This window comes from Saccopteryx bilineata, chromosome 3 (genome assembly GCF_036850765.1).
Source record: "Saccopteryx bilineata isolate mSacBil1 chromosome 3, mSacBil1_pri_phased_curated, whole genome shotgun sequence".
NCBI lineage: Eukaryota > Metazoa > Chordata > Mammalia > Chiroptera > Emballonuridae > Saccopteryx > Saccopteryx bilineata.
The window spans coordinates 90,921,608-90,942,510 of NC_089492.1; the positions used below are offsets into that span (position 1 = coordinate 90,921,608).

The 20,903-nt window shown below is 38.8% G+C and overlaps 1 protein-coding gene across 12 annotated transcripts in view; it reads left to right on the top strand.

The window, feature by feature from the left end:
- LTBP1 (latent transforming growth factor beta binding protein 1) overlaps positions 1-20,903 on the top strand; it is a 432,506-nt gene that overhangs the window by 267,690 nt on the left and 143,913 nt on the right. For all 12 annotated transcript variants that reach the window (XM_066266871.1, XM_066266870.1, XM_066266869.1 and 9 more), the window contains one exon: positions 17,182-17,304. In XM_066266871.1, coding sequence (XP_066122968.1) covers positions 17,182-17,304 — 123 coding nt within the window. The remainder of the gene's footprint in view (positions 1-17,181; positions 17,305-20,903) is intronic.

Here is a 20,903-nt window from a genome sequence, read left to right on the forward strand (position 1 = left end):
AAGGATGATCATATTCTAATATATTCCTTCTTCTGGCTGGTTCAAGTTTCTAAGAGGTCATATTTATAAAAATACTGTAGAAAATTTGCAAGTAATCACTTGCTATCTCATTTAACAAAATAGTATGGAGAATCTTTTAAATACTTGCTTTGGCTTGAGGGTTTGTTTGTTTGTTTTTGTATTTCCCTCTCCTGGTATAGCTGGTATGAAGTGACCTTTAGCAAGTTTTGTGCATACTGAGCATATCAAATGGTTCCACCTTGGTCATCTGCTCTGATAGTCAGTGACACCTAATCCTGGCTTATGTTCAGGAGGATATTTGCAAAACCAGTGTTACGGTTTTTGGCATGGATTCTGGAGTAAAGTATCAGAGAAAAGAAGGTACCGCTAGCTTACACTACAGAGCAGATAGACTCAAAAGACAATTTCATTCTGCAAAATCTGTTAAAACTGCTATCGAGAGAAGGGCTTAATTTTACTCCCTTTGTGATATGACTGGTCAGTAGAATTAAATGAAACTTTCTCACATTACATATGTATACTCAGTTTTCCATGAGCTTTGAAGCTTTTTGATTCTGTCATTCTACTGTTTTCAAAAGGGGCCCATTCTGTGTCTAATCACGGGTGTGTTCCACATTGTTCTTACGGTTTAATGTCTTCTCCATTTACCAAGTACATTTAAAATTAAAGTGACTAATAAGTAGAATTACATTATTTCCTTCAATGAAGTAAACTAATGTTCCTGATACAACTTTCACTAATGGGCACTCAGTAACAAAGAACCAACTGTGCACAAGTTAATTTGAGGAGCTTTGAAATAATTGCTCTCAAAGTTGGGTTTTTCCTTCTCTTTAGTGGTGCTGCAATTATCTTTTCAAAGGAATGATTTATTACATATACACACATGGAGCTCTTAAACCTGCCTCACTACCTTCAACATTATGGAATTGTTATCATTTGCTTTATTTTGCACAACAAACAATACAGTTTTATTTCCTTGTGGATTTAGAGTGGCATTTGTCATTTGATTATTATGCTACAGGTCTGACTGACATTGCGTGAGAATAAAGTGGAATAATACCTAAATGGCAGTGATGACAATAGGAACTTCCTACATTTAGACTGCTTTATTCTGAAGCTAAATTTTCCCCTCAATTTTGAATACTCTCTTGCTCATAACTTTGTCATGAGATAAATTATTAAATTAGGTATAAATCTAAGTTTTAAAAGTAGAATTTGTTCTGAAAGTACTTGGGGACCAATCTATTTAGTGAAATATTTTATTTTTATTTATTTAAAAAAAATTTTATTCAGTGAGAGGAGGGGAGGCAGAAAGACAGACTCCCACATGGGCCCTGACTGGGACCTACCCAGCAAGCCCACTAGGGGGCGATGCTCTGACCATCTGTGGAGTTGCTCCATTGCTCAGCAACTGAACTCTTTTTAGTGCCTGCGGTGGATGCCATGGAGCCATCCTCAACACCCAAGGCCAACTTGCTCCAATTGAGCCATGACTGCAGGAGAGGAAGAGAAAGAGAGAAAAGAGAGGGAGGGGGTAGAGAAGCAGATGGGCACTTCTTATTTGTGCACTGACCAGGAATTAAACCTGGAGCATCCACACACCGGGCTGATGCTCTACTACTGAGCCAACCGTCCAGGTCAAATCTTTTATTAAAAGCAGATTTCTCCTTTGACTTACTAAAATCACTTACCTGATTCATGAGTGTTTACCTCAGTATAAAATTATTTTCTACATTTTTAGCATGTGTCCAGGTGCTGTGGACAATGCCAAAATATACAACTAGAAGGCACCTACACTTTGTAATCCTGTGCATGTAGATTGCATTTTTGTAAATAATCTTGAGAATTTAAAAAAATATTCAGTATTGCACAGACACTAATTGGCAGTGTACTCCTGATGATATGTAATGAATGATAAATAAGACATCGTTCCTGCCCTTGGATTCTATGTAATTAATACAGTTTGAATCAGCAGGATGCAATCTGCTTTTTTCTCGGTCCCAACCAGCTGAATTTTAGGCTTCCGAGGAGCCTGTTACAACAAATATAAAAGAGCAGTCCACATAACTTTCTCTGGGCGTCACTTTATTACACTGGTTGTTCTGCTTTAATGCATTTACAAAACAGATACATTAGGGTACAGTAATAGGCATTACCAAAACTTTAATTGTAAGGCACCTTTTAGATAGCTCCTCAAATTGCATCTGAAATTAAATTTCAGACCACAGTAAAGATAACGTACATTTTTCCCAAGGGCATATCTCCATCATGAAGTGAGATTCACCAGTCTTGATTGATATTCCATATAAGGAAGCCATTCACAAGACATTTTGGTTATGAAGAGCTTGCCTGGATTGTAGCTTGCATTTCAGACCTCTTAATGATGATCAGAAAAATTGATTGTGACTGCGGTATAGTGAGCACATAAAGACTGGTCTTTGACTGTCTTGAGAAGATTAGAAAGTGCAAGTGAGCCGCCTCAAGAAAACCTGTTCGGCTGGAGACCGGAATGTGGCCTGTGGCATATAGTGCTGGGTTGAAACAGACAGGTAGGACAGATGGAGTGCTTCATGACTTGAAGCCAAGGCTCCTGTGATTGATTGCATGCACCATGCACAATAGAACAGGCTTTGTGATACATGCTGGGAAAACAGTCACACTTCTTTTAACATGGAATTATCCAAAGGCCATTTATGGCAATTTCTTGCATATTTAAAAGAAAGTGGATCTGTGGCTTAGGCAAGAGTCATCACTTCATAATTATTTTCGGAGGTATAATATAAATAAGGAAAGAAAGGTTTTTTAAATACAGTTAATAGCTACATGAACTTACTGATAATTTATCAGGCTTTGCACTTAGTATAGTTCCTTTATCCTGTGTTTTTTCCCCTAGGTTTACATTTTCTTTTGCAAGATAAAATACAAGAAACCAAGTTAAATTTCAATTTCAGATAAACTGAAAATAATTTGTAACATACTTATGCTAACGGGCATTCATTGTTTATTTGAAATTAAAATTTCACTGGTGTCCTATATTTTTATTTGCTAAATTTGTATTTTTAGAGTATATCCTTTAACAGTTCTTATAACGAAACTCCCTGAAAAGTGGACACTTCATGTCTGGAAACTCCTTTATGTTGAGCTTAGTTTATAATGGGATTTGTCGGTATGCAGTTCTAGGTTAACAGTTGTTTTTCAGCGATAATTTTGATTATTATACCAATGTCATTTGACTTCTATCATGTCGGTACTTTCTTCTTTGTAGATACTATCAGTCTTTTCTCTCTTCTGAGATGGTCTCTTAATTCTTTCTCCAGTTTTATCACAATGTGTCTCCATTTGGATTTATCTTGATTTTATGCAGTAGACAGTACATTGTCCATTTGAAGACTCATGTTTTTCCTCAAATTTAAAAACTAGTCAGCTGTTATCTCTTCAAATATTGCTTTTTCATTTTGTTTTTTTAAAATGTATTTATTTAGTTTTTTAAGCATGCTAAAAAATCTTTAAAAATCTTTGTGAGAACATTTCATAAAACTACTCTGATCTGGAGAATACTCCCGTTCAAATCATTGACCCGTTTGCTTTCTTGACATTAGATTTTGTAACTGAGTTCATAGACCCACTTTGAATTGAAGTTTATTTTTATCTTCCCCAATTTTTACCTTTTCCTATCTGTGGTCCCCCCAGTCAAAAGCCAGATTGCAATGTTAGTTTAGGCCCTGCCACAGTGTGTGTGACTGTTGGTCACAGTGTCCCAGATTTCAGTTCCTGGGGAGAAGTGTTTACATGGGCACTTTTAGCTTCTTCCACTCAATGACTAACCTCCGGGCTGCCCTGGCTTGTGTCTAGGCAGCAGACCCAGGGGTTCAGTGGCCCCACCCACTATCTACTGCTATGCAATTTCAACTTCATTGGGATGATTACTAGTATCTTGTTTTTTTTGTTTTTTGGGGGTTTTTTTTGTACTTTTCTGAAGCTGGATACGGGGAGAGACAGTCAGACAGACTCCCGCATGCGCCCGACCAGGATCCACCCGGCACGCCCACCAGGGGCGATGCTATGCCCACCAGGGGGCGATGCTCTGCCACGACCAGAGCCACTCTAGCGCCTGGGGCAGAGGCCAAGGAGCCATCCCCAGCGCCCGGGCCATCTTTGCTCCAATGGAGCCTCGGCTGCGGGAGGGGAAGAGAGAGACAGAGAGGAAGGAGGGGGTGGGGGTGGAGAAGCAAGTGAGTGCTTCTCCTATGTGCCTTGGCCGGGAATCGAACCCGGATCCCCCGCACGCCAGGCCGACGCTCTACCGCTGAGCCAACCGGCCAGGGCTAGTATCTTGTTTTTTGATCTTTTTTTAGAATTTATTTATTGTTGCTCTGTGTTTCGAAAAGGGAGGGAATGCCAAAGCATGAACATATCCATATCAGGAATTGTTTTTCTAATTCAAGGTATCAATATTGGAATATGGTGTTAAGCTAGTATATATATATAACATATATACAATAAGCATTATATATAACATATATAAGTATTATATATAATAAATATTAGATACAATGTATGTATATAATAAATTATTTTTCTTTGAGTATATTGAAAAGCTTTTCAGGAAAAAAGCTCGTAGTTATATAATCTGTCATCCACAAGTGCCTGTTGTAATTCAACAGCCTATCATCATGAATTTATTGACCATTTGCTGTTCATACACTTACACTCATTTGCATTACAGATATTTAATGATGACTTAAGTAGGGATACTCTGAGAAATATAAAGTATAATAAGACTGAATCCTGACCCTTCTGAAGATCGCTCTTCTCTCACATAATTAAAACATTGAGGAAACATGCAGTAAGTACTTTATGAAATGAACCAAATAGTATACAGTTTCAGAGGAAAGTTCTCATTTAGTTAGAAAATCACAGATAGAATTTAAAAACATATTCCTTTAAAAATCACATTGTCTTTTTTATTTATAAAAGTAATTCTTACCTCTTAAAATTTAGAAATGAGAGAAACATGTAAGGGGGGAAAATGGAAATTTCTATAATCTCCTACAAAAATTGATACCAATCATATATACAGTATAAACAAATTTGAAATTTCATGGACAGCTGTGAAGACTATTTTTTACTTCATATATCATGCTTTCTGATGTTATTAAATAACCTTCTAAAACTTATTGTCTAGTATTCCAGTTGATGAATATTAAAATAATTCATGTACCCATTCCCCTAAAGTTGGATTTTCAAATTGGTTCCTGTTTTTCCTAATTGTATAGAATGCTGTCAGGGACATTTGTGACAGCATTCAATATATAATTTGAATCTGTGACTATGCTTAGAGGAGAAATTGCTGGTTTCCAAGCTTTGCTTTCTCCTATGCACATTTCCTTTGAAAGTGGATGTACCATTTCCCTTCCCACTGGCAGCACAGAGCCCAGTGACCATGCTCCTTCCCTCCTCCCTGATTTCCTTTGCTGTACAATTTGAAAACACAAAAAGGGCAGTTAAATATTATGCCTTCCTAAGCATAGGTCCTAGATGTTTCTATTTTGGCTTTCCTCAGTCATTTTATATTAAATATGGCTGCAAGAAAGATTATTACTTTAAAAATATTTATTGTATTACTGGAACTAACCTTTGCTGGTTTCAGTAGTTTTCTTCTGCATGTTCTGTATAGGGATAATTTTACCTTCAATTAATTATAACCTGGGAAAGATAGTGGTGGGGTGGGGGAGATAGTGGGGCTGGAAGAAACAACATAGGCAGGGGTGAGGGTGTGTAGGTGAAGGTGGATGATAAAAAGATAAAGTATTTAGAGTTCGCTATAGTGTCTAGTGAGTGTAAGCTTCTTTAAAGTTTATATATATATTTTTTATTGATTTTAATTTATGCTGTTTACATAGATTCTAGTGTTGCCTCGAATGCATCCCCCCTCCCCCGAAGTTTATATTTTAAATGAACACAAAGTTTATCTGTTCTGTTATTTATGTTACTCCATTGACATTTCTGGTTTCTCTCAAAGGTTTTGGAGAGAATTTTCATGGAGCTAAGACAAATGTCTTTTAAAATTAGTAGTGTGTGCTGTATGCCCCCTCACTCCCTCTTTTCTCTTCTTTTCTATCTTCCCACACTCCCTTTATCTCTACGTCCCTCTCTCTCAGGTACCACTCCCCCTGTTCAGGACCTCCTGCAGTGATAGTAACAGTAAATCCTCACTGAGCGTCCATAAGTTCCGTGACCTTAAGTCAAATGACATACAGTGAAACCAATTTTACCATAGGCTGATTGATATATACAAGAGTTACATACGGCATCAACATTAAAACAAAATGATGTTATTCCAGGACCTGTCATGCAAGCGAGACAGTGATGATCTATAGCAGGGGTCTCAAACTCAACTCAGCATGTGAGCTGCAGAGCAAGATCACAGCAGTTTGGCGGGCCGCACTAGGTATACAAAAGGCAACTGTTAGGCAACACTTTTCTCACTGCAGTTGAAAACAAAAAAAAAATCAGTACCACAAGCACAATCATACATGCAGTTTACTCAGTGTCGCAAAATGACCAGAAACTGTAGTTCGCATCACAACTGCTGTTAACTAAGCTAATAACTAGCTAGGATGCTAGAGAAATGAAAAATACAAGTAGGCCCCTAGGCTTACTTAATTTTATCCAAAATATTTTGAACTTCGTGGATTAGTCTGCGGGCCGCACAAAATTGTTCGGTGGGCCGCGAGTTTGAGACCCCTGATCTATAGTCATAAATATGATTTCAGTGATAATGATCCTGACACAGCACATGACATAAGTGGTCTATGTTTCCTAAGCTCCCCAGAACTCAAGCCCATTTAAAACATTCTATTCATAACCTAAGTTCTTCCTCTAGTAACCTTATATTCTTACCCAACTTTTCCCTGGACTTTCTCCCAAGATGGAACTAGCTAGATCAACCACTGCTGTGCTTTTAGTTACTGTTGATTTTTATTGATATGAGGTTTTTCTCCTTACAGTATTACTTGCATAAGAGTAACTTGATCATTTCTTCTGGTACCATAAATTTTTCTTTTGGGTCATTATTGCCTACACATCTATTTTATCTACCAGCTTATATATTTTTCTAGCATATATTACGTGCCTGTTCAGTGGAGCCATGTTGTTGAGCAATTTGAGTATCTCATAATTCTCAACAATAACTTGTGAGATACATAGTGTTATTATTATTTTTTTAACTGATCATCAAACCGAGTCCTGAGGCTCAAAGAAATCAAGTGAAAGAAGCTTCAAAAGCTGAAGTGGCCCTGGCCGGTTGGCTCAGCGGTAGAGCTGAGTTGGCCTAGCGTGCGGAGGACCCGAGTTCGATTCCCGGCCAGGGCACACAGGAGAAGCGCCCATTTGCTTCTCCACCCCTCCGCCGCGCTTTCCTCTCTGTCTCTCTCTTCCCCTCCCGCAGCCAAGGTTCCATTGGAGCAAAGATGGCCCGGGCGCTGGGGATGGCTCTGTGGCCTCTGCCTCAGGCGCTAGAGTGGCTCTGGTCGCAACATGGCGATGCCCAGGATGGGCAGAGCATCGCCCTCTGGTGGGCAGAGTGTCGCCCCTGGTGGGCGTGCCGGGTGGATCCTGGTCGGGCACATGCGGGAGTCTGTCTGACTGTCTCTCTCTGTTTCCAGCTTCAGAAAAATGAAAAAAAAAAAAAAAAAAAAAGCTGGAGTGGGGGTAGATTCTGCCTTTGAAGGCTGGGCTCCTGTCCCTATGCTATTAGTTCATAATTTGTGAAGGTACTTTTAACATGTTTTTAAATTTCATTAATTCCTGAGAACAGTCGCACCTCCTGTTACAGGTGGGAAACCCCGCCAAGCATCCTTGCTCAATGAACAGTGCACTGAGAGTGGCAGTTCCGATTCTCTCTGATACTTCACTGTCTAGATTTCACTATTCTGCTACACTCTTTCAGTGGTTTGGTTTAGGAATCAGAGAGCTGTCCACACTTCGTTGTTTAGTTTTATACCCATTTTCTTGTTTTAAATGTGTCTGCTTTGTAGTTAAAATAAGTATTTTTCCTCTCACATTATTAACAAGCCATCATACCTCCTCGGTTTTATTCTGAAGTCTTTAACAAACAGACTGTGCTTCTAGACGGCTTTGTCTGTTTTTTAAACTAGAATTCCTTTGGATTCTGAGGCATTCTCCTTTTCTATATCACCTCTTTTCCCTTCCCCTGTTAATAATTAATAAAACAATCATGTATTATTTCTGAACATTTCTTGAGGGCAGCTGAGCAGTTTTCCTGACCCTGGACAGGTATGGATGATCTCAGCTACTGTCAGTGTGAGCAGCAGATGGGGGCCTGGGCTGGGTAGACCAGATGATCTCAGCTGGGATGGCTGTTCTTCCTTGTGGCGTCTTATCTTCTAAGCAGCTAGCTTGGTTGTTCGCATGGTTTTTCAGGGTTCCAAGAGAAAGAGAGTGAAAACACATAATGTTTTTCAGGCCTACTTTCCAGGTACCCTATGCTTTTCACTATATTCTAGTGGCTGGAGGAAGTCACATGACCAGCCCACATTTGGAGGCGAGGGGATTAAATTCCCTCTTTTCATGTGAGGAGCCACAAAGTCACATAGCAGAGGGCATGAATACATGGATAGTTGGAGAATTTGGGTCATTTAAAAACTCAATCTAGCTCTGGCCAGATAGCTCGTTTGGTTAGAGCATCCTCCTGAAGCACAGAGGTTGCTAGTTCAATCCCCCGTCAGGGCACATCCAGGAAGAGATCGATGTTCCTGGCTCACTAAAATCAATAAATAAAAAGTTTTTTTTTAAAAAAACCCTCAATCTGTGGGCCTGGGTAGGTGGTTGAGTAGGTAGAGTATTATCCTGGCATGCTGAGGCTGCAGGTTCAATCCCAGGTCAGGGCACATATGAGAAGCAACCGATGAATGCACAACTAAATAGAACAACTAAGTGGAATAACGAGTCAGTGCTTTCTCTCTCTCTTCCCTCCCACCCTCTGTCCCCCTCTCTCCCTTTCTCTCTCTTACCCTCTCTCAAATCAATAGAAAAATTAAAAAATATAAAAAATAAAAATCCATCTATAATACCCTAGTAACTTATACCGACTTAGCAAATATGTAAGTGTATTTTGCTTGAGAAAAGAGAAAAGGAAGATCTTTATTTGTATTATTGTGAGGTCACTCTATAGCTACACTTAAAGCAAGAACTAAAAAATATTAGTAAAAAAACATTCTGGTGATTATATTAGAAATTGTATAGTTAATTGTATTTTTTAAATAACCTTTTTATTGATGTGTGGCCTGCGACGAGTGAACAGTGTACAAATTATAGGTGTATAGCTCATCGAATTTTCACAAATTGAATATAGCGATGTAGTTTTAACACAGGTGGAAAACTAGAACATTACCTGCCCCCTAGAATCCTCCTTTTGTCCCTTTCCAGCCTTTACTTACTCCCTCTTTTCCAAAGGTAATCCTTATCCTGAATTATAAGCATAGATCAGTTTTGCCTTAATGAACTTCCAAATGCTCTAATATTTGTTCTTGTGTGTCTGGCTTCTTTCACTCAGCAGGATGTAGGCAAGAACTTTATTTTTTTAATATTCAAAAATCTGGCTAATGAAGTAATATTTTCGGTGCTTCCTCATGTCCCTAATATATTCTTTGCTGCTGTCTCTGCTCATGTAGCATTCCCCTCAGTTCCAGCCATCGGGAGGAAGAAACTTTCCTTTATCCTTCCAGGTTCTTCCAGCTGGCCTAATAATAATTAGAGAGGCATGAGACAGATTAACAAGAGAAAACTAAATTTAATTACATAGGTTTGTACGGGAACCCTACATGAGGAAGTCAGAGACAGAGAGGGAAAATGAGATGTATACGACACCGTGAGCTAAAGGTGAGGTAAGGTGCCTTGGGCTTTGGATTGGGGTAAGGCATTGGCAGGGTGATAAGAAGAGCAGATGTTCAGTAATTAGTTTTCCCTGCCCTACAGATAGGTCATAAAAAGTTATTTCTGGTGATAACTCGAATACTGAGCAAGGTCCCCAATTTAAACTCTTTAAGTGGGAGATAAAAGTTTCTTCTAAGCCCACAGGGTCTTGTTTACCTTTGACTCAATGCTCCTGTCTGTTCTGAACTTCTTCACGGTGCTGTCTCTCAAGTTCCCTTCAGTTTCATCGTCAAAGGGGAATTGATTGTCGTGATGTTTGTTTCTTTCTCGGGAATATGGAATATTCAATAGGGGATATGTCTAGGAGAATAATGTGGCTTTAAAGATACAACTTAGAATCCCTTGCTCTTGCTATATATTTGGGAAATAATAGTAGAAGATCAATAGATATAAACTAAGACTGGAGTTTACCAGCCTTGATAATTCAGTTCTTGAAGACACTTAAAAGTGTTTGAACTTGTTTTTATTTAGCCTACTAGATGGAGATTCATGCAATGCTCTGCTGTACTTAGTGATGTAATCCCAGAAACTACGGAATACTTAATGCGAGGCTGCATCATGCTTTATAATAGTCAGTGGCTAAGAGGGAATTAATAGATATTTCACCTCTTTGAAAGGGCTGTCTTAGTGTTTGAGGCATTCTCTTGGAACTCCTGCTATGGTTTCTAGTTTAAATAGGCTCATTCTTTTCAGTTAGAATTTAAATACTTCTGATCTGGACCTGAGCATCATATTTCAGCATTTAAAAATAATTTGGGACCCATTCCTATCCATTTTACAATCACTTTCTGGTGTGTCCTCTTACTATGCTCAAATCACTGGGATGAGATTCAAAAAGGAAATGTCTGTTTATTTTATTTGCTTTTCTTCAGGAAAGACAGTGGTGAAGTGAGTCATTAGCACATTATATTTTCCAATAGTTCTTTGACCTTAATCTCTGGGGCTATAAAATCAATTGGAAGAGACCTGTTGTACCCCAAGTGATGAGGAGGGCCCATGATAGATTCATGTTACTGTGAATGTTTCAAGGAGAAATTAATGCAGTGTCTGTAGACTAGCATCAGAAATCCAAGACCAACAAAGATGTGTGTGTGATTAGCATCTTCCATGTGTAGTACACATGTACCAAGAAATAAATACAAGCTGTTTTCTAGGCTCTGATAATTCTTTTATCATGTTGTCCCAAAAAGGGAAGAATTGGAAGGAATAGAGTTGCTCCCACAGGGGTTTGCCTCCTTTTATGATCAAATCCATCCTATGCTAGATTATCATTTTATAATGGATGGACAGTTATAGGTCAGGAGGGGAGCTCTCTGGTGGCAGTGAGGCCTAGATCACAGCAAATATAACCACAAGGCGACCCGTACAGTAGCTTGCGGGACCAGCCCCAGAGAGCAACATTTCACACCAATTCAGAGGGATGTTAATAGATGGTGTGTGAAAATGGGTTCCATGGCCAAGTGTGTGGAACATACCAAGTTAAAGAAAACCAGGAGCTCTTGCCAAAGGACTTCTCAAGGTCTTTCTTTAATGTGCTCGTGGTTGTAGAATATGCAGTATTTGCCAAATGTATTTGTCCACAGAACACTCCCCCCCCCTTTCTTTTTAGCAAGATCCTAACAAAGCTTGGGTTTTGGGTAAAATACTTCGGGTAAAATTGCTATAGAATCTTGCTCTTCAAACTTTTTTCTCTCTCACTTATCTCCTAAAATACTTTTGAAAAAAATTACGTGCTCACACATTTTGAAGCTGACATCTACCTTTTTTTTCCATCAGAAATTAAGTGGATGCAGTAGATATTTTTTTGGTGTATTTATATTAGATATGTGCTTTAAACACATTTTCATCAGAGCCTTGGAGCTGCAGAGCTGGCTCATTCGGTTTATGAATAACGTCTGCTGTCTAACCTAATTGGCAAAGCCAGACCTTCTTATGAAACAGATCAGTCTTACCGTTTTTTCTCTGTCTCTCCCTCAGGAAGGATATATTTGTCGATTGTTCATTTGTTTGTGCCTTTGAGAATTTCACATTGTAGGGCATCGTACCTAGAAAACCTGGAAAGATTACAAATGGATGAGAGATGATTTGACTTTGTGAAAGAGGAAGAAGGCACGGAGTCAAGGAGAGAGAGAAAAGGAAGGTTGGCAGATGTGTTCTTAGGCAGATAACTTTTCCAAAAGGAACAGAGAAAGGCTCAAGAGCTAGAATTCAGTTCCCTTAAACGTATCCAAGCATGTATGTACCCTACAGAATATCGTTCTCTGACTTAAGGCGTATGTGTACCCAGTGAAGCTGCTGCTCCTGTTCTTTTAGAGAATAAATTCGTCCTTTGTCCCTATTAAATAGACAAATGGTTTGTCTGTCTTGGCAAAGTATTTACCTCAGGAGCTATTTCTTTCCTGCTTTCAAGAGGAAGTTCTGTTGATCAACTGTTTAATGGAATTTCTAGCCATATGCAAAGGGTGAATATACACACAGCAGAATCAACAAAAACCTTCATATTTTCACACAGTATTAAAGATCTTCATGTACTGATCTCAGCTTGTACCTAATTCCTGTTGATTACTGGATATGTCTCATTTCCTGTATAAACCTGCGTCACTAAAAGGCAGTAAATTATTGCTTACTTTGTTAAACACGCTGGATAGATACATGAAAGTGTGTTTATTTCCCATAAGGGCACTTCATGCTATTTATAATATATTATCCATAAATGTCACAATTTTTTCCTTGTCATTTTCAAGCCTAGCAATTGGGGGATGCTTTTCAAGTCAGAATATTTCAGCTAGAAGTAACCTTGGGGATTATCTGCCTCAGCCCCTTTGTGTTACAGGAGAGAAAACTGACATCAACAGAAATTAAGTGACTTGTTCAAGATAACATAATTTAGCAACCTGGTTAGACCAAAACTGGATTGTAGTTGGATATTTATCCCATTAAATTTTCCCACTTCTCCTTAACTCTTTTTTAAAAAATATGACCCTGAACAAAATTAGCTATTACGTGACCCACCATCAAGAATTGTTATGAAGTTCCAGTGAAAGAAGGTGTGCTGTACAAATATACGGGATGATGGTGAGGAGTCTTACCTCATTGTACTAGATTATTACTTAATTCCCTAGTACTTAACCATGAAGGCTGTGTTTTATTAGGTTATTTAATGAGTCTCTTGTTATATGTATTTCTAAGCCGCTCAGCCCCAGACTCAGGGATTTGGAGAACTATCTCTGTTTGCTTCTGGCTGAGCTTCCCATCCATCCTGTGGCCAAAGCCCAGCCTCAGAGACAGCAAGGGTCTGTGAAGTTGTAGAAGATACGGACATTGAGTTGACTGGACGCTCTTCTTATAAGCAGCACCCGCTTCCACCCCATCGTCCTCCTCAGACAACTTGACTTCAGAATGGTCCCTTTTGCACTCACACACCCCTATTTTCATAACCTCTGGGTGAGTTTTGCAATAAGGGCATTGCCATTTTTGGCAGAACAGTTCTTTGTCAAGGGAGACTTAACGACACTTTCAGAAACCTTAGCTCCCCAGTGTCTACCCGCTGTGTTTCCCCAGTCCTTGTGACAACTCAAAATGTCCCCTAGGCAGTCACACACACACACCCTCCTTCTTTAAGAATCACCAGTGATCCTCCCTGAGTGCTAAAAGGCAAGCAATCATTTCACCCCACAACTTTGCTGCAGATACTTCCATTTTAGAAGAGAACAGTATTTTTTCAATTCAGATGGCTAATTAATACATGAAAAGGAAGTGCAAGTTGAAACCTCAATGTGATAACACTGCTCTTCCGCCAGAATGACTAAAATGGAAAAGGCTGCCGATAATTGGACAGGGATGTGGAGCAGTTGGTACTGGGAATGGAAATTGGCAAAGCCACTGTGGACAACTATTTGACAATATTTATTAAAGTAAACATGGGCCTACTCAAGTGACACAGAAATCCTACTTCTAAATATAGAGCCAAGAGTAATGAGCACCTAGGCTTACCTAGGCTTACAGGAAGACATGTATGAATGTTCACAGAAGCATTGTTAATGACAGCCAAAAATCAGCATGAATAAATTAATTTTTATATCCTCACACAGCAAAATAAAATACAACAGTAAAAGAATAAACTGCTATATGAAACAACATTAATGAATCTCACAGGGGTAATAATGAATAAAAATGTCAGTCATAAGAACATATCCAATATGATTTCGTTTATGTGCAGTTCACGAGCAGGAAGATCTCATCAATGGTGATAGAAGTCAGACTAGCAGTGACCTCTCAGGGCAGGGATATTGACTGGGAAGGGGCATGAAGGAGCCTTTCCAGGCAATAAAAATGTTCTTTATTTTATTTTATTTTATTTATTTATTTATTTTCCTTTTTGTATTTTTCTGAAGTTGGAAATGGTGAGGCAGTCAGACAGACTCCCGCATGTGCCCGACCGGGATCCACTTGGCATGCCCATCAGGGGGCGATGCTCTGCCCATCCGGGGCATCGCTCTGCTGCAACCAGAGCCATTCTAGCGCCTGAGGCAGAGGCCCCAGAGCCATCCTCAGCGCCCAGGACAACTTTGCTCCAATGGAGCCTTGGCTGCGGGAGGGGAAGAGAGAGACAGAGAAGAAGGAGAAGGGGAGGGGTGGAGAAGCAGATGGGTGCTTCTCCTGTGTGCCCTGGCTGAGAATCGAATCCAGGACTCCCGCACGCCAAGCCAATGCTCTACCACTGAGCCAACCAGTCAGGGCCGATAAAAATGTTCTTAACCATGATTTGGGTGGTAGTTACATAGTACAGGTGTGCACGCACATGCGTCTACACATGTATACATACATACACATTCCCAGTATGTATTTGGAAACTTCATCTAGCTGTATGCTTAACATTGATACACTTTAAAAACTTGGATATTTAATTTCTAATTTATGGCATTTTAGAGAATATGATAAAAAATAATTTGAGGCAGTTGAGGGAAAGGGGAGTTTTTCTGGGAGCTGTAAGAGTGTGTATGAATTAAGGGCCATGCTTCTAGGTTACTGAGGCCAGCATTAGGGAGACCGGGGAGTTGTTGTTGCTAGTGCTGGTGGCACAAGCTAATTAGAATAGAGACAGCAGGGGAAGGTAGAGCTGGACACAACTTCTTTTGGTTAGGGCTACTTAGAATCTGATATATAAGCAAATACTGATTTATCGAGGGTTGTATTTGCCTTTTTATGCGGCAGTTCTGCTACTAATGTTTTGCTATCAATGTGTTCAGTGTTAATTTAGGAAGTTAATATTTTGGGATCCGTAATAAAAGTTTCATTAGAATGAATGAGAGAAGGAAATGAATATTCTTTGAAAAGGAAATGGTTATAGCCAAGCCTGTTAACCATTAAGCTTCATAAACCAAAATACAAATGACAACTCATTTTTCACTTTTAAATTGTCACATTCTGCTTTTGATTTTTAATTAGTTGCCTTTGCAAATGGCTTTATAACCTTTATAAAATCAGCATGTTTTTATCTCTCCTGTTCCAAATAATTTTGATTTCTCTTTGGATCACTGTCTTAGACCATTCAGTCTGCTATAACAAAAATACCCCCAATGAGTAGCTTATAAACAACAGCTATTTATTGCTCACAGTCCTGGAGACTGGGAAGTTCAAGATCCAGGCACCAGCATGGTTTCCTTCTGCTAAGGGCCCTTTTCTGGCTGCAGAATTCTCCCAGTGTCCTCAAATGGCGGGAGGGACTAGGGATTTCTCTGGAGCTTGTTTTACAAAGCACTAATTTCATTCTTGAGTGTTCCACCATCAAGATTGAAGCACCTCCCAGAGGCCCCACCTACTAATACCATCACCTCTTGGGAATAGGGTTTCACCATATGAATTTTGGTCTGAATGAATTTCAAACATTCAGACCATAGCAATCACCATATGCAGATGACCTTAAGTCTCTATTTCCAGCTATGGTTTCCTTTCATTACTGAATTTTCCCCTCCTGCTGGATAGTCATACTTGGTTATCCCTGTGTGACCTTCGAGTATAAAACTAATCTCTTCATCTACTTCTTTCCTCCTAGGAACTTTCCACAAAACCAGCAATGTGTTTTCCTCTTCTCTCAGATTAGAAGCCTCCCAGGCGTCTATGACTCCTTTCTCCTTCTTTCTAACATATTGTTGGCCAAACACCCATGTACTGTCAGTTGTGTGTTTTTTTTTTAAATAACTTCTTTATTCCTTCTCTTCCTGATTATTCTCACTGTCACCAATCTGACTTGTCACTAGTCTCATACTTGCATTACTCCTTCAGTGATCAAACTTTTACTCTTTTCTCACCAAGCCATGTGCTGACCAGATGAATTTCCCCAGAGCCTGCCTCTGATTAGATCTTCCCTCCTGCTTAGAAACCTTTAGTGTAAGCTCCCTGTTCTCAATAAAATTGAATCCAAACCTAGCCTGGCTTTACCCAGCTCTTTTTCCAAATATATACCTTCCTGAGACTTCTTTTCTAGCCAGTGGTTTGACTCCCTGATTTTCTGATCTCCCTTCCCTGCTCCAGTCTCTGTGTTTGTGCTCCAGTGTCCATCCTTGTAGCTCACTCCTCCTCCCCCCACATCCATCCAACTTTTCTCCAACTTCAAAATCTGAAGTCTTACCTCCTTTTTAATGCTACCTTTTCCTCTGCCTCCAACCTCCTCTAATAACTCTTACTGTCTATATAGGCAATTTCATAACTTAACTTCCAGTTTATGATCTTTCTTCTAATTGTGATAACTTGAACTGATTATCACTTCTTTAATTTTTCACATCATTGTGAGCACCACTAGATAGATGATCGTCTCCAGGGTGAGGCTGTTTGCCTTCTCTGAATGCTCTGAAACACCTTACATATACTAAATTGAAGTGTAGGCTCTGTGAAGGCTGGAATCTCTTGTCAGTTTGGTGCACTGGCAAATCTGTAGTATCAAGAACAGAACTGGGTACATTGTAGGTGCAGAATAACTATTTGTCATATACAATATGTACATGTTCATACAATACAATGTTGTACATGTTCAATAATGTGTGATTTCATTTTAGTTCATTCACACCTGTTGTATTACAGGATGCTGACATCTCTTATTTACTCTAACCAAGAGATTATGATGGAAAAGTGAATGCAATATACCGCCAGAGTCTATCTGACAGTACTTGATGCTCCTTCTAAAAGAATTGTGTTTTCCTGCAGACATTAATGAATGCCAGCTCCAGGGTGTATGCCCTAATGGTGAGTGTTTGAATACCATGGGCAGCTATAGATGTACCTGCAAAATGGGATTTGGGCCGGATCCTACGTTTACAAGTTGTGTTCGTAAGTAATGATCACTTTTTATTCCAATTTTTAGATCAGTTTTTTTTTTTTTTTGAAAGGTTGGGGGTGAGAGGTTATCCAAAAAAAGTGAACACTCAGTGGTCACCTGAATATTGTCCATATGCAGGAAACCTCATTAAAATGACAAGAGGGAGGAAGTAAGCCTGATATATTATCATAAACCTATGTCATGGAAGCAGAATTCATTTTAATTGCATTCAGTAAAATATAATAGCTGAAAGTCAAGGTAGAGAACTAGCACACTGAGGAAATATACTTTGATGAAAAGAAAAGAGTTAATTAACGTGAGCATACCTGAGAAATGAAAGATATTTTTTATTAGTATTTTAAGCATTATTTAAGCTCAGTTGAACTTTGTCCTGCTTCTGTTTTTAATTAGTCTAAATTCTGAGTCACTCTTGTCTGATTTAATGAGGTTTCACTGTACTTTCTTAGTTCGGAGAGTCTGGGAAATAGTTTTGGATTTTCTACTCAGTTCTAATTTCAAATACTCTATCTTGTTGTCCTCAAAAACCACCAAAATGTGTCCCTGAAGTTACACTGTTTTGCCTTATAATATTGTCTCTAAGATTTCCCCTTCTATCTGATATGGGTAAAAATACTTCATTAAACCTCATATTCTTATATTGCTCAGAAAATATATTCTCTCCAAAGAGACTCTCTCACCACAGATCGCTTGACCATAAGAGAAGGATGCATTTTAGATAAAAAAAATTCTCAAGATGCAGATTTTTGAAGGTTACTTTTTTTTAAGATACTTGTGCTCATTATTACAAAGTAGGTAACCACTGCAGATTTTTCAAAGCTGTGTACAACTAAAGTTTAAGCATCTTAAACTAACACCTGGCAGAAAATTGTTAGGATCTAATTTTAAGAAAAATTCTGTATTGATTTCTGTCCTGCAAGGTTTTGTTTTTATTCATCTATTTTTTTAATGTGGCTTTGGTATCTGTTAAGCTGCATCCTCTGGTCCCCAGTTTTAGACTTGCCATTGGGTCAAGACTCGTTCTTTATGATGATACCATTGTTCATTTTTAACTGTGCATTTCTAATTCTGTGCCTTAAGCTAAGATCATAGACAACGATAAAATAAAAAACAAGTGTAGTAAAATAAAAACGAAAATCTCATTCATTATGTTTAAGTGAGTTTGTTGAGACTTTTGGAACATTGTTACTAATTATTACTTTTTCCTTTAAAAACTGTCAAATGCAGATTAGGAAATTTTGCACGTAAGTTCTTTTATTGTGTGTGTTCTTTCAGATAGTTCTGATCGTGAGACAGATTGTTATAGAGCTTTTGGCTGATGGTAAAATTAGACTGTAAAATTATGTTTGCATACGAGTTACGTTTGAAAATTGATGCAAGAATTTTGTTGAGATTTCAAGCCAAAAATGACACTGTTGACAATATCCAGATAGTTTAGAGATAATTTCTGGTTGATTTGAGTTACATGAGTAAATATTTTAAATAGTTTTATAATTTCAGTGTAAAAGATTTTGCAGAGTTAGGATATAAAATTTATTATGAATATTTTTTGTCCTTAAATAATTTGACTTGTCTGGTTAAAATTGCTACACTGAAGGTTGAAGATTAATAAACTTGGAGAACTGGTCACAAAGTATTTTATTAAACTTTGACTAGATCGGATGTCTAGTGTTTAGGGCAGACATCCAGGTTTTAATAAGATTGTTGAAATTTGCCAATGAGATTTTTGAAACACTTACACATTTCCTTAGCATTTAATTTCCCTGTCATTGCCCAAATAATACTGAACATATTAAATAGCCATCCATTTATATTTGAAAAATAAATAATTCAATTTTATGGTTCAGCTACAACAGTTGAAATGATAAGTATTGGGAGACGTTTGTTGCTAGTTAAATGTTCTAGTTTAGAGTTTGAAGTTAAAACCTGGCCTCTGACCCAGTATTGAGTGGGCAGATTTATTTCTCTTTCCTCTGAATTTACCACACATAACATCACAGAGATGTGTAGTGTTCCTTCAGGATTTGCGACTTGGTTCAATCCAGTCTGATTTGAGGAAATCAATGGGGGAAAGTCTGAAGACAAGCTGAGAAGAATCAGGGAGGAAGGTGCTATTTACGGAGTAAAGGGAAAAAAAAATACTGGCAAGATGGTGGTACCCTCGGTGGTCATAGGGAAGCAGCAGAAAGAATGCGGTCACACACAGGGACACCAACAAGGTTGCTGTTGTGTTAACACTTTGAATGTATGTTCTTGAGGGCTATAAAAACAGCCAGGGATAGAGCATGCAAGTAAATTGAGGGAGATTGACCACATTTGTTCAGACAGCATGAATGTAGGGCCTATCCAGGCCATGAAAGGTGTGGCTGCCTGTGAACCCAAGGAAATGCACTTGGCAACAGCTGAGGAGCAATGGGAAGCTCTCCCTGTTCTTGAATGCGTGGAGGTCAACACCCTCGGAATTCCTTGACTCTCGCCAAAGGTTGCAACCGTTTCTCTTCCTCTCCTTGCCCACTCTCTGTCCTTGACTTAGCCACATTAAGAAGTGGGAAGTAGGAGGGCTCTGGTGCTTGCTGCTTCTCACTTCTCTGTCTGTGGCTTAGGATGCTGTAGCAGAGTTCTCCAGACCTGCCCCTACCTACTTATGGGAAAAGGTGAAATGTTAGGACATGTCAGAGCAAATCCAATAAAAATATAATAAGCGTTGCAATGTGAGTAGGAAAACTTTCTGACTGACTGAGCTGCAACGAGTTTTCTTCAGGGATTCAGGAGCTTCAGGATTAGTGCTGTGGAGGATGTGTCTCTAGGGTCAGTAGAAAGGGGCCCAGGTACAAGAATTCTGAGCCTCGACTTTTGCTGTTTCATACTATTGTTGAGCCATGGACTTGGTGCTAATGGACAGGAATAGAGGGTTAGAGAGAAGATGTGCTCGGGAGTTTTCCTCTGTAACCCTGAAGTCATGAGATGAAGGACAAATCCCTTCTAAAAGCCAGTCATGTTTGTGTACATCATCTCAATTTAATTTCCCTAGCACCTTTATGAGATACTTGCTCTCATTTACACATTAGGAAACTGAAGCTAGGAGACCTTAAGTAATTTCTTAAGATCATACAGCTAGTAACTGACATTTGAGATTCAAAACTGGGTTTTGTGCCTCCAAATTTAGGGTTCTAGATCAAGTTATCATTCTCATTTGAATTGATTAGAGTATCATGTCTTTGAAAGTATAGTCAGAATTTATTGTATGATCCTGAAATTAAGTGTAAGTTGTTTAATATACCGTTGGGAAACCCGATAAGAGAACCCTAGCATCTTGCCATGTAACTGTGTTGCAATTGAAACGCCATCAGTGTTAGGTATATGGTGAAGATTTAAGACTATACTAGGCTGTAGAGCTATAGATTTATTACTTTTGGAAATTTCTTTCAGGATTCTAATCAAGGGCAAAAGATTTGTTTTCCTGACATTTCCAGTAGGTTTTACACCTCTGAAATGTTTTTCCCTCTACATAAAGTACCTGATTTTTTTACCCCAATCTTAGCAACACATACTGCAGCATTCCCCCCAAAAATATTACCATACAATATGAAAA